Source organism: Mustela lutreola, chromosome 15 (assembly GCF_030435805.1).
Source record: "Mustela lutreola isolate mMusLut2 chromosome 15, mMusLut2.pri, whole genome shotgun sequence".
NCBI lineage: Eukaryota > Metazoa > Chordata > Mammalia > Carnivora > Mustelidae > Mustela > Mustela lutreola.
In genome coordinates, this window is record NC_081304.1 from 46492392 (window position 1) to 46505577 (window position 13186).

The 13186-nt window shown below is 41.4% G+C and overlaps 1 protein-coding gene and 1 pseudogene across 1 annotated transcript; both read right to left on the reverse strand.

Moving 5' to 3' along the window:
• Positions 1-370: 370 nt before the first annotated feature.
• On the reverse strand, positions 371-1453 carry LOC131815637 (olfactory receptor 1D2-like; annotated as a pseudogene).
• Positions 1454-11488: 10035 nt separating this feature from the next.
• Positions 11489-12478, reverse strand: LOC131816146 (olfactory receptor 1D2-like). Its single transcript, XM_059148580.1, has one exon. It carries the CDS (start codon positions 12461-12463, stop codon positions 11489-11491), a length of 975 nt encoding a protein of 324 aa, XP_059004563.1. The 5' UTR covers positions 12464-12478.
• Between the last annotated feature and the right edge of the window lie 708 nt (positions 12479-13186).

Below are 13186 nucleotides of genomic sequence, written 5' to 3' on the forward strand. Positions count from 1 at the left end.
TTTTGATACTGTGTGTGTGTGTGTCCTAGTGCCTAATAATTCCTGCAAATGTTTCATATGTGCTTAAGAAAAATATTCAATTTCTAATCACTGCAATGTAAATGCTGCAGATCAAGCACATCAATCATGCTGTTTAGATCCTCCATATTTTCACCATTTTTCCACCTGACCCACCAGTAATCACAGGCCTGCCAGTATTTCCTTTCATGATGATGATTCTATACATTTTCCTCTGTAATTACACCAGATTTAAATAATACATTTAGAGACTTTTTTTGGGGGGAAGAAACATGCTTAAATTGCTTTATCTTAGTGACTTTAGTAGAAGTGAGGCAAATAAAAGATTTGGGGGCATGGAGTTATACAGTTTTCACTTCAATGACCCTCGTCACCTTCAATTACCTTGTGTCAACCTCTGGAAAGCTTTCCCTAGGAACAGTCTTCTCAGAGCCCCATGCATGTCCTTGTTCCTCAGGCTGTAGATGAAAGGGTTCATCATGGGGGTCACCACAGCATACATCACTGTAGCTTCTGAGTCCTTCATGGAGTAGGTTTGGAGGGGCTGCAGATATACCATGCCAAGAGTCCCATAGAAGAGGGAGACCACAGCCAAATGGGAAGCACAGGTGGAGAAGGCTTTGTACTTGCTAGAGGCTGAGGGTATTCAGAGGATGGCTTTGACAATCCAGACATAGGACATGATCATGATCATGATCCCTAGGGGGGTGAAGAATATGAAGCAGCCTGAGGTAATCAGCACTACGTGAATGATCTGGGTGTTGGAACAGGCCAGCCTCAGCAGGACATACATCTCACAGAAGATGTAGTATATCTTCTGGGAACCATAGAATGTCACCCTGGTCATGAGGAGGGTGAGGAAGAGGTGATAGAGGATAGAAAGTGACCAACATAAGGTGAGGAGCAAAATCAGAGCCCAGGGCTCATGGCTGTGACATAGTGGAGGGGGCGGCAGATGGCCACATAGCGGTCATATGCCATTGTTGCCAGGATGAAGTTGTCCAGTGTCACCAAGGAGACCAGGAAGTAGAGCTATGTTAGACACCCCACATAGGAGATGGCTTTATTCTGAGACTGAAGGTTTACTAATGTCTTAGGGATTGTATTGGTGATAAAAAAGAGGTCTGTGAAGGAGAGGTTGGCTAAGAATACATACATGGGAGTGTGAGGTGGGAGTCAGAGGCAATGGCCAGGATGATGAGTGAAAGACTCCCCCCCCCCCATCGTTAACTAATTAACTGCTCTTTTGTTGTGTAAAAGTACCCCTCCTCCCCTTGCAATGAAAAGACCCTTCCCCCAGGGTTGAATTCAATGTAACTGCTCTTTTGCCTTTCTGTAACCGCTTGGCTTTTAGGGCATGACACTTGACTCCTGTTTGAACAAGATACCCTCTCCTAATAGCCGGGGCATGGTCATGTAGGCAAGGGGGCTGCATGATCAGGTAGGCACGATGTCTATCTGCTGAGTAATAAGGTCAAACTTCCCCTCTTTGTTTCCCCTTCCCACCTTTCTCTTCGCGCGAGGGGGGTCTTCCAAAGCCAATCCGCTAACACCAAGTATGCCTTTTTTCAAATGTTCAAATTGTCAGCCAATCGGCCCCGTCCCATCCGGGACTTATTTGTACCTGTCTATAAAAATCCTGCACCACCCCAGCCAGGTGTGCTCAGCTAGCAGGAGCTGCTGACCACCCGCAGGCGCGCGCTGACCACCCGCAGGCGCCTGCGTAACAATAAAGAACCTCTTGCTGTTTGCATCCTGTGGCAGTGTTGAATTCTTGGGTAAGGGGATCCGCGGGTCTTTCAATGAGCACATTTCCCACCATTGTGACCAGATACATGGACAGGAACATCCAGAACAGAATCCGCTGCTCTTTAGGACTCTCTGAGATCCCCAGGAGGAGGATCCCCAGGTGCCATTCTGGTTATCTCTATGCATTTCCCCAATTGTCTGCAAGATTAGTACCAACACACATTTACAAATTGAGTATTGAGTAAGGACATTGAGGTAAACAAAATATTTTCTTAGGATTAAAAATATCTTAGACTAAATTTTATAATTTTTTAATGTGAGCAACGAAGTAATAACAAAAGCATAACATGGAAAATCTTTATTCATTTTTTTCCAGTGACTTTTAATCTGACATACTCAATATTATAGAAATAATGTCTATGCCTTATTTTAAATCCTATCAGCTTATAATATTCTTGAGGTACTTAAAGATTAGTATGTTATAGTTTTGATATTGCACAGATTTAAGTGATTTTAAAATAGGTGTATGTGTTATAGGAAATGGATACAGTACAATGGACAAAGGAGGGAGATAAGGACAAATATTGTAAGGGAAAAGAAAAAAAATTAACATTATTTGCTGATAGTATGATCTATCTGGGAAACCCAAGATGATCAGCTGAGGTGCCATTAGAAATAAAAAGGGATTTCAGTAAAGTGACCAATCACACAGTGAGTAGTCACAAAACTAATGGTGCTCTTATAAGTATATACTGCAGTGATGAAGACTGTGTTGTCAGACACTGGAATTCAAGTGTGAGTGCTGCCTCTTACTAGCTGTGAATTCTCAGGCCATTTAACTGGGTTCCTTAAGACTCCATTTCTTTATTTCAAAAATAGGTCAGGAGCGGAGAAAATTAAACAATGAACCACTTAACAGAGAGTTTGTATGCAGTGAGCACTCCACAAATATTGCCTATTATTATCACATGCAAACAGTAATCAGGAATAATAAGGCTAAAATCTAACGTGAAATAATCCCATCTACATGATCAACAAATGGATCTATGCATTAATATGTTGATAAGAATCAGGCACGAACAAAAAGAAAAAGCTGGTGGCATCATAATTCTGGACTTAAAGCTCTATTACAAAGCTGTAATCATCAAGACAGTATGGGACTGGCACAAAAACAGACACATAGATCAATGGAACAGAATAGAGAACTCAGAAACGCACCCTCAACTCTATGGTTAAAGCAGGAAAGAATATCCAATTGAAAAAAAGACAGTATCTTCAACAAAAGGGTATTGGGAAAATTGGACAGCTACATGCAGAAGAATGAAACTGCACTATTTCCTTACACCATATACAAAAATACACTCAAAATTGATGAAAGACCAAATGTGAGACAGTAATCCATCAAAATCCTTGAGGAAACACAGGCAGCAACCTCTTTGAGCCCAGCCACAGCAACTTCTTCCTAGAAGAATTGCCAAAGGCAAGGGAAGCAAGGACAAAAATGAGCTATAGGGACTTCATCTAGATAAAAAGCTTTTGCACAACAAAGGAAACAGTCAACAAAACCAAAAGAACTCACAGAATGGGAAAAGATATTTGCAAATGACATCTCAGATAAAGGGCTAGTATCCAAAATCTATAAAGAATTTATCAAACTCAACACCCATGGAATACATAATCCCATCAAGAAATGGGCAGAAAACCTCAACAGGCGTTTCTGCAAAAAAGACATCCAAATGGCCCACAGACACTTGAAAAAGTGCTCCACATCACTCGGCATCAGGGAAATACAAACCAAAATCATAGTGAGACACCACCTCACACCAGTCAGAATGGCTAAAAATAACAAGTCAGGAAATGACAGATGTTGGCAAGGATGTGGAGAAAGGGGAGCCCTCCTACACTGTGTTTGGAATGCAAATTGGTGTAGCCACTCTGGAAAACATTATGGAGGCTTCTCAAAAAGTTGAAAATAGAGCTACCCTATGACCCAGGAATTGCACGGCTAGGTATTTATACCAAAAATACAAATGTAGTGATCTGAAGGGGCACCTGCCCCCCAATGTTTATAGCAGCAATGTCCACAATAGCCAAACTGGAAAGATCCCAGATGTCCATTAACAGAAGAATGGATAAAGAAGATGTATATATAAAGAGATATTATACAGCCATCAAAAAGGGGAAATATTGCATTTGCAATGATGTAGATGGAACTAGAAGTAAGTGAAGTAAATCAATCAGAGAAAGACAATTATAATATGATTTTACTGATATGTGGAATTTGAGAAACAAGGCAGAGGACCATAGGGGAAGAGAGGAAAAAAGGAAATGACCAAACCAGAGAGGGAGACAAAATATAAGAGACTCTTAATCTCAGGAAACAAAGTGAGGATTGCTGGAGTGGAGGGGCATGGGAGGTGTTGACTGGGTGACAGACATTGGGGAGGGTGTGTGCTATGGTGAATGCTGTATATTGTGTAAGACCGATGAATCACAGACCTGTACCCCTGAAACAAATAATACATTGTATGTTAATAATAATAATAATAAAAGAATCAGGCATGCTCTTCAAATTCTCCAGGGAGGCATAAAGTAAAAATTTAATAAATGGATGGATATACCAGATTCCAAACTGATTCTGAAAGCTGAAATATTGCAAAGGCAAAAATTCTATTATTAACCTATTCAAAGTCCAAATTTTTAAGAAACAAAAGCTAATCTAAAATTCATCTAAAAATAAGCACAAAAATAAGGTAAGAAAATGTTGAGAAAGAGAATAACAATGAGACACTTCCTCTGCCAACCGTGAAGGATTCAAAAATGGTGTAGTGCTGGTGCTGCACTGAATAGATTGATAGAATGGGACAGAAACTTCAGAAACAACTGAGTACATGTGGGATTTAGTGGATTATTATGATAACAGGTCAGAGTTGCATTATGGGATAAATGTTATTGAGAGAGCTGTCTATTTTTGGGAAAAGTTAGTAAGGTTTTTTATGTCAACTTTATGTCAATTAAAAAAAGAAATGAAGGTTGAACTGAACTGTATAGAATATTAGTCATTTAGTGGATTTTAGATGAAGGAATGGGGGAGTCATAAGCCCAAGAACCTTAATGAATGAATGAAGGTACAGATAAAAAATGCAGTTGTTTTGAAAATCAGTCAGTGTGTCAAGGAAAGTTTTGCAAAGACATGTTTTGCAAATTTAGTCAGGAACATGATGAATTTGAAGTAACAGCAATATAAACAAATGTAGATGTGGGGACAATGAATAACCTATGACGTAACAGTAATATGGAGCTCTGGGTTTTAGGGGAGAGGCCAACCTGGCGTTTAGCAAATGAGTGGATTCATTATCTCAATGAAGAGAGTTCAATTCCCAGATATCCTGTGTTAGTGGTATAGTGGAAGGAGACTTTGAGTCAGAAGTTCGAGTCTGTGTTAACCCATACAGCTGTTTTTTTGAGCAAACAATTGCCCAATACCGAGTACTTGGTTAGACAATGTATTGAATATTTTATGTATATTAAATCTTATATTTATTCCACAAATAGCCCTATTACTTTCTATTTCTCCATTTTGGGGATTAGAAGGTTAATGAGTTTCCCAATGTTGCCCAACCAGTAACTCATGGAGCTGGGATTTGATTACCAGTTTCTGCCTCCAAATTCCAGGCCTCAACTGCTCTGCCAGACATTAAACAAGAATAATGATGTCTCCCTCACTATGGGTTTAGAGAAGAACTCAAATGGAGGAGGAAGCCCTTTTCCAACCCTAAATCCATATGTAAATGAAGGAGCTATTATGAGGGTCCCAAAAGAAGTCTTATTCTTTTTTTTAAATTTTATTTATTTATTTGACAGAGATCGCAAGTAGGCAGAGAGGCAGGCAGAGAGAGAGAGAGAGAGAGAGAGAGAGAGAGAGGGAAGCAGGCTCCCTGCTGAGCAGAGAGCGCGATGCGGGACTCGATCCCAGGACCCTGAGATCATGACCTGAGCCGAAGGCAGTGGCTTAACCCACTGAGCCACCCAGGTGCCCCCAGGAAGTCTTATTCTTTACCATTTTCCCAAGCTTCTGAGTATCTCTTAATCCCCTAAAGTCAGAAACTCTGCTCTCAGGAGAAAGAGACCTCCAGGGCCTACTTCCTTCTCTATCTTGCATCTGGCTCTCCCTACTACACAGAGAGAGCACCCTCAGGCCATCTGCATCTGTAGGAAATAACCCAGGATGTCCTAGGGAAGACTCACCTGTGGCTGGCCCGTTGGTGTGGTCTACATGGATTGGTCAGGTCAGAAGCTAGAAAATAAAAGAGAGACGTAAATATCCAGGCTGTCTCCCAAAAGACTTGGGTGCTGTGTTGATGAAAAGAGCTGGCAGGGGAAAGTGATCCCAACACAGAAGGCATTTGAACAGGGCTGCATTATACAGTGGGCTAAGTGATCATTTCAGAGCTGATGAAAGCAGTTAGTGGAGGTGGGTGATGGTTAAGATCTAATTCTAAGATTCCAAACTATAGAGTAATCATGTGATGGTCCTTTGGCATTTGAGTGAATATGGGAGAAACTCTAAGCTCAGGCTCTAGAAACTTTTTGCATACACAGCTTCCCACATTTATTATTTGCTACTGTAAAATTCACCCAAAGTTCAACACTATAAATGAGGTAAGTTATTTTAACAATATTTAAGGGAAGGTTGTAGTTGGAACAATATGCCCAAGGTCACAGAGTGATTTGGTGGCAAGGATTAGGCTGTGACCTCGTTCCAAGTCAGGTGTTCGCTTTGTTAGCCTAAGAAGGGGGAGGAAGTAGAAAACTGGGAAACAAAAGGTCAGCAAGGGGTAGGCTCCTTGCTTCTTAGGACAGTGGAGTTTCAGTGAGAATGAGAACTAATGGGCTAATTTCAGAGACCACTGCAAGACCACGCCTCCCCCCCAGCAAATGGCCTAAGAATGAAAATGAGCATAATGGTAACTCCCTGAGTGACTCCAACCCTGAGCACACTGGCCACCATCTCTGTTTCTGCCATGGAGACAAAGGTCTTACACCTCCTTAGACCTCATCAGAAACTACACATCCCATTTGTCTGGATTCAGGACCCTCTGGGAGGAAGCAGGGAAGAGGGCTGGGGAAAGACAGAGAACACCCAGAAGGCATGATATCTTTGCTTTTCTACCCCTCAAGGCAGGTGTCTCCCATGCTTCAGTGTGCAGAGAAACACCTGTGATACTTTAAAACAAAAAGCTGATTTTCTGGCCCCCTTCTGGAAATACTGATTCTGTTTTGAGAACCAAGTCCTTTTTAGAAGCCACCTGGTGATTCTCACTGTGCGGAAATGCTGTTCTGAGTCTGTAAGACTCAATGGGTTCTGAGCATTTGTGTGGTCAGATTGGCTTAGAGACACAAACCCCTCTGCAATGAGGGCAGAGATTGTAGGAGTGGTATGGAAAAGTGTTCCAAACTTGATGTTGGAAAAGTGTCCTTTGGTACCTCCTGTGTTGCTCCCTGGTTGCAGAACCATGAGGAGGGCATGGAACCTCCCTGAGCCTCCTCATCCCACCACAAAGCCTTTCTTGCGGGTTTGAGAATCACATGCAACAGAGTATGTGACAGCACTTTGAAAACTGTAGAGTGCTAAAAAGATAGGAGGGGATGCCAATTACCTTCAAATATTAGGGGATTAGATTATATGAAGACCATCAAAGTTTGTTATGTTTGTGTGAGAGAGAAAAGGTGAAGAAAGAAGATAAGAAAGGAGAAAAGGGAGAGAGAATGGAGTCTGTGATGTGAAGACCTTGCCCACTGTTCTGTGCTGCTTTTAAAGTTACCTGGTTCTGCTGCCCTCAGTTTCTTCCTACATTGGATGAAGAGTCAATCAGAACACAAAGGACCCTATGACATTGATTTCTGAATAGGACTTCATGATTTGTCGTTTTGGCTAAAGGTGGGAAGCAGAGGAAGTGGCCTCGGGATAAGCAGTCTGTCCAAAAGAGAATGGCAGGCTGTGGGTGCCCTGCTGAATATGGGGGATCTGAGAACTGATGGTTGTATCCTAAGCTCAAAAAAGAAAGGGACTGAACTGGAGCCACATCAGGGCTGTTTCTCAGTTCTGGAGAGACACTGGGGAGGCAATCCCAAGACAGCTTGTTGGGAGGAACCTAGATAATTGCTCCAGTGTTAATATCTACACACAAAGGTCTTGGGAAATAAGTCTTATTTACAAAGAGTAAACCAACACCTTGGGCCGCAATCCTAAAACATGCTCCAGGAATTAGATTAGCAGGAAAGAAAGAGCTACACGCACATGCTTCAGCCTGGCCTTGAGTCATCAGAGGTCCAGAAACTCTCAAGCACTGAATTTGGACAATCCCAGGTGGCTAGTGGCTCTGAGTACTAAGTAAAAGAAGCTAAAAAAAAAAATTACCTGATGTAGGAAAATAACATCAAGTAGACTTCAAATTATTTTTCTCAATCCCATTTTCAAATATAATTTTGAGCACAAACCCAAAGATAAGCAGGTACACAAGTAAATAAGATACTGAAAGAAGAGCCAACAGCTGAAAGGCATATGGGGACTCTAGTTAACAGAACAGTTGGACCCAGAATATATCATGATGTTTGTGATGTTTTGGGATATAGAACTAATTGTGAAATGTTGGAAGGACTTTTTACAAACTGAACAAACATGAGTAACCAGCAATCAGATAAAAACAAACAAACAAACAAACAAACAAACACCTTACTAGCCTTGTAGAGAGAGATGCTGTCTGGTTTTCTTTTAGTCACTGACTGTTCCTGCAAAGTCAGCAGACCCTGACTCCTAATAGTATGAATCAGTTGACCCATTTTGTACATTATTGAAATGAAAGTACCTCTTTTGGGTTGTTTTGTGTCTGCTTCTCTCACTCTCTATATTGTGAGGTCTACCCGCATTGTTGTAGATGGTTGTGGGTTGTTCATTCTCATTGCATTGTGTGACTGCCATTGAAATCCATTCTCCCATTGATGGGCACTTGTGGCTTCCAGTGTTGGGCTCTTAAGAATAGTGGAGCTGCACATTCCTCCTGGGCATCTTTCTATATGGGGGCAATGTCTGGATGACAGGGCAGGTGTTCATTTAGTTTAGAAGACAGTGCTATACAGCTTCCCCTACTAGTTGTAACATAGCATTGCTATGCTCCCTTTAGCAGCCAGTGAGAGTTCCAGTTGCTCCACATTCTTTTTTTTTTTCTTTTTAAGATTTTATTTATTTATTTTACAGAGAGAGAGATCACAAGTAGGCAGTAGGCAGAGAGGCAGGCAGAAAGAGAGGAGAAAGCAGGCTCACCGCTGAGCAGAGGGCCCAATGTGGGGCTCCATTCCAGGACCCTGAGGTCATGACCTGAGCCAAAAGCAGAAGCTTTACACACTGAGCCACCCAGGTGCCCTCAGTTGCTCCACATTCTTAACATAACTTGGCATTTTCCATCCTTCTCATTGGAGCTTTTGTGGGTATGTGGTATCTTACTGTGGTTTTAATTTGCATGCCTTTTCTGACTAAGGAAGTTAAGCATCTAGTGGTTATTCTCCGCAGGTATATTCTCTTGTGTAGATTATCTCTTCAAGTCTTGTGCCCATTTTTCTATTGGGGTTTTCTGTCCCCTTCATGTTGATTTATAGGAGTTCTTTATGTGTTTTGTTTAGAAGTCCTTTGTCAGAGGTATGTAATAACATCTTCAACTTTGTGGTTGTCTTTCATTCAGCTAATGATGGGTTCTGTGAATCAGGTTATTTTAATTTTAAATAGTCCAATTTATCAGTTTTTAATTTATAGTTACTATTGTTTATATATTGTTTAAGAATACTTGCTAAATCTTTGCCAATATTCTTCTATATTTTTCTCTAAAAGATACATGGTTTTACTTTTCACATGTAGATCTGCTGTCAGTCTAGACTTGATTTTTATATCAGGTGAGGGAGAGATCAAGACTTTTTTTTTTCCTCCCTCTAGGGACACCTGGTGGCTCAGTTCGTTGGGCGTTTGACTCTTGGTTTTGGCTCAGGTCGTGATCTCAGATTTGTGAGATCAGACCCCATGTCAGGCTTTTTGCTCAGTGAGGAATCTGCTTGAGATTCTCTCTTCCCCTTTCTCTGCTCATCTCCCTGCTCAAGTTGTTTCTCTCTCTCTCTGAAAAATAAATAACTAAAATTTTTAAAGAAGATGTTTTTTCTTCCAAAAGTTGGATATACAACTTGGATATCCAAATGTCCAGCCCCATTTATTGAAATGCTTAGCCTTTCCCTGCTGTATTGCAGTGTAAATTTCCAGGGTAGCCAATCATGTGATTGGAGTGTTTAAAGTTTCAGTTTTATCACTGCTGCTCACCATCCCCACCTGTGGAGAGGGGCAATCACCAGTGATTTAATCAATCACGCCTATGTAAAGAGGCTTCAATAAAAATCTAAAAAGATGGGTTTCAGAGAGCTCCTGGGTTGGTGACACATGTAGATTTAGGGAGAGGTGTATGCAGGGAGGGAATAGAAGCTCCATGCCCCTTCCCACATATCTTGTTCTATGGATCTCTTTCATCTGGTTGTTTTTGAATAATAATTAGTAATCTACTAAGTAATGTGTTTTTCTTAGTTCCATAAGCTATTCATGAAAATTAATCCATCCCAAGGAGGGGATTGTTGAAAACCTTCAATTGGCTGGTCAGTCAGAGACACAGGTGACAACTTTGACTTGCAATTGGTGTCTGAAGTAGGGTGAGGGCAGTCTTATAGGGCTGAACCCTTACGCTGTGAGATTTGATTCTATCTCCAGGTAGATAGTGTCAGAATTGAGTTGAATTGTAGGATATCCAGCTGGTATCAGAGAATTGCTTGGTGGTGTTTGAAAAAACACACACACCAAAATTTCTGTCAGAATTGTAGAATCTAAGTAGGGTTTGGGTCTCACAATTCCTGCTCCTCTTTTTCTGCTTACACCACCACTCCTGTCATGAACATATGTTGATATGTTTGAGAGTTTTGTTTTGAGGGAATGAAGAAGATGAGAGGTAAGGAACTACAGAAATAAAGGACAGGATGAACTTTTCCAAAGACAGCCTGACTTCTCTCAGGGAGAAGGAATGCAGGAAAAAGGCAAGAGAAATAGTGTTGTTTTGAGGCCCAAAGGAAAAATACCTCCCCAGACCAAAAGGGATTTCTTGCCATTTCTGCCTGGACATCAGTGGTTGTGTCCAGAGGGACTATGAATCAGAACTGAAACAATGGGGGCTGTGCCCAGCAGAGCTTCAGGTAAGGGGTGGCATCACCCAGGACATCTACAGTGGATTGATGCAAATTGTCTTCCATAAAAGGCTTGCAGGAAGCAGGCTCTTTAGAAAAGTTCAGAGCTCAGAGACTATGAGTGGATGTGTGCTAGAGAACATAACAGACCCGATTAGGTCCTAACTGGGAATGTCTGGATAAGGCTGGGACTTTGGTCCTGTGTCAGACAAGTTGAAGGATTTGATTTTGCAAACTTTTAGTATTAGTGTTAGTGACCTTATTTATTGCCAAGGTTTCCATTGTTTGGTGGACATTGGATTATGCATACATTTCTTTTCTTCATCACAGGTATATGAGCTTATTCTGAGTTGGTGTAATGTACTCAACTCTCCTGTATCCCCCAGAGGGTAATGTTTTGCCCATGGTGAGGGAAATTCCCAGTCTGTACTTGAATGCCCTTTCCAAACTTACCTCATGTCAACCTCTGAAAGGCTTTCCCTAAGAGAAGCCTTCTCAGAGCCCCATGCATGTCCTTGTTCCTCAGGCTGTAGATGAAAGGGTTCATCATGGGGGTCACCACAGCATACATCACTGTGGCTACTGAGTCCTTCATGGAGTAGGTTTTGAGGGGCTGCAGATATACCATACAAAGTGTCCCATAGAAGAGGGAGACCACAGCCAAATGGGAAGCACAGGTGGAGAAGGCTTTGTACTTGCTAGAGGCTGAGGGTATTCGGAGGATGGCTCTGACAATCCAGACATAGGACATGATCATGAACCCTAGTGGGGCAAGGAAGATGAAAGATCCTGTAGCAATCAGCACTGTGTGATTGACTTGAGTGTTAGAACATGCCAGCCTCAGCAGGACATACATCTCACAGAAGATGTAGTGTATCTTCTGGGAATCGCAGAATGTCACTCTGGTCATGAGGAGGGTGTGGGTGAGGCCATAAAAAATAGAAAGTGCCCAACACAAGGTGAGGAGCAAAATGCAGAGCCCAGGGCTCATGACCGTGGTGTAGTGGAGGGGGCGGCAGATGGCCACATAGCGGTCATATGCCATTGTGGCCAGGATGAGGTTGTCCAAGGCCACCAAGGAGACTAGGAAGTAGAGCTGTGTCAGACACCCCGCATAGGAGATGGCTTTGTTCTGAGACTGGAGGCTCACCAGCATCTTGGGGATTGTATTGGTGACGAAGAAGAGGTCAGTGAAGGAGAGGTTGGCCAGGAAGAAGTACATGGGTGTGTGCAGGCGGGGATCAAAGCTGATGGCCAGGATGATGAGCACATTTCCCACCACTGTGACCAGATACATGGACAGGAACATCCAGAACAGGACCTGCTGCTGCTCAGGAATGTCTGAGATCCCCAGGAGCAGAAACTCAGAGACTCCACTGTGATTGCTTCCATCCATTTCCTCAACTGTCTGAAACATCAGCACCAACATATGTTTATTATATGCCCTCAATTGAATAAGGACATCCAAATAAGCAAAATCAACTGTTTTCTTAGTATTAAAATTATCTTGGGCTAAATTTTATAATTTTTTTTGGATATAAGACAACGTAATAACATATAAAGGCATAACATGGAAAATTTTTATGCAACTCAGTCATTCCAGCAACTTCTAATCTAGTATACTCAATATGGAATAATGTCCATGTCTTATTTAAAATCATACCATCTTACAATTTTCTTGAAATGCTTAAAGACTCATATCGTATATTATGATTTTGTATAGATTTAAGTGATATTTAAAACAAGTGCATGCAGTATAAGAAATTGATTTTATACAATTGGACACAGGGGAAAGTAAAAGTATTAGAAAGCAAATGGAATAATTATCATTATTTGCTGAGAGGATGATCTATCTGGGAAACCTTTAACAATTGACTAAAATGACATTAGAAATAAAATGGGATTTGAAAACAATTTAAATCTGAGGTCTGACACTTTCTTTTAACCCCCCCAGCCAGTTACCTGAGCTTTTTAATATTCCATTTCTTTATGTGAAAAATGGGTCAGGGTGAGAATAAAATGAAGTAATAAAGAGCTGGTGGCCTGCAGTAAATACTCAAGAAATATTTATTGTTATGATTATTATTATATGTAAGAAATAATAAATACACATAAGTTTAATATATTTTGAAAGGGATGCCTGGCTGGCCAG

What these genes read in the sequence shown, in the direction of transcription:
- LOC131816146 (XM_059148580.1), bottom strand. Translation starts at nt 12,463, where the DNA reads ATGTTGGTGCTGATGTTTCAGACAGTTGAGGAAATGGATGGAAGCAAT.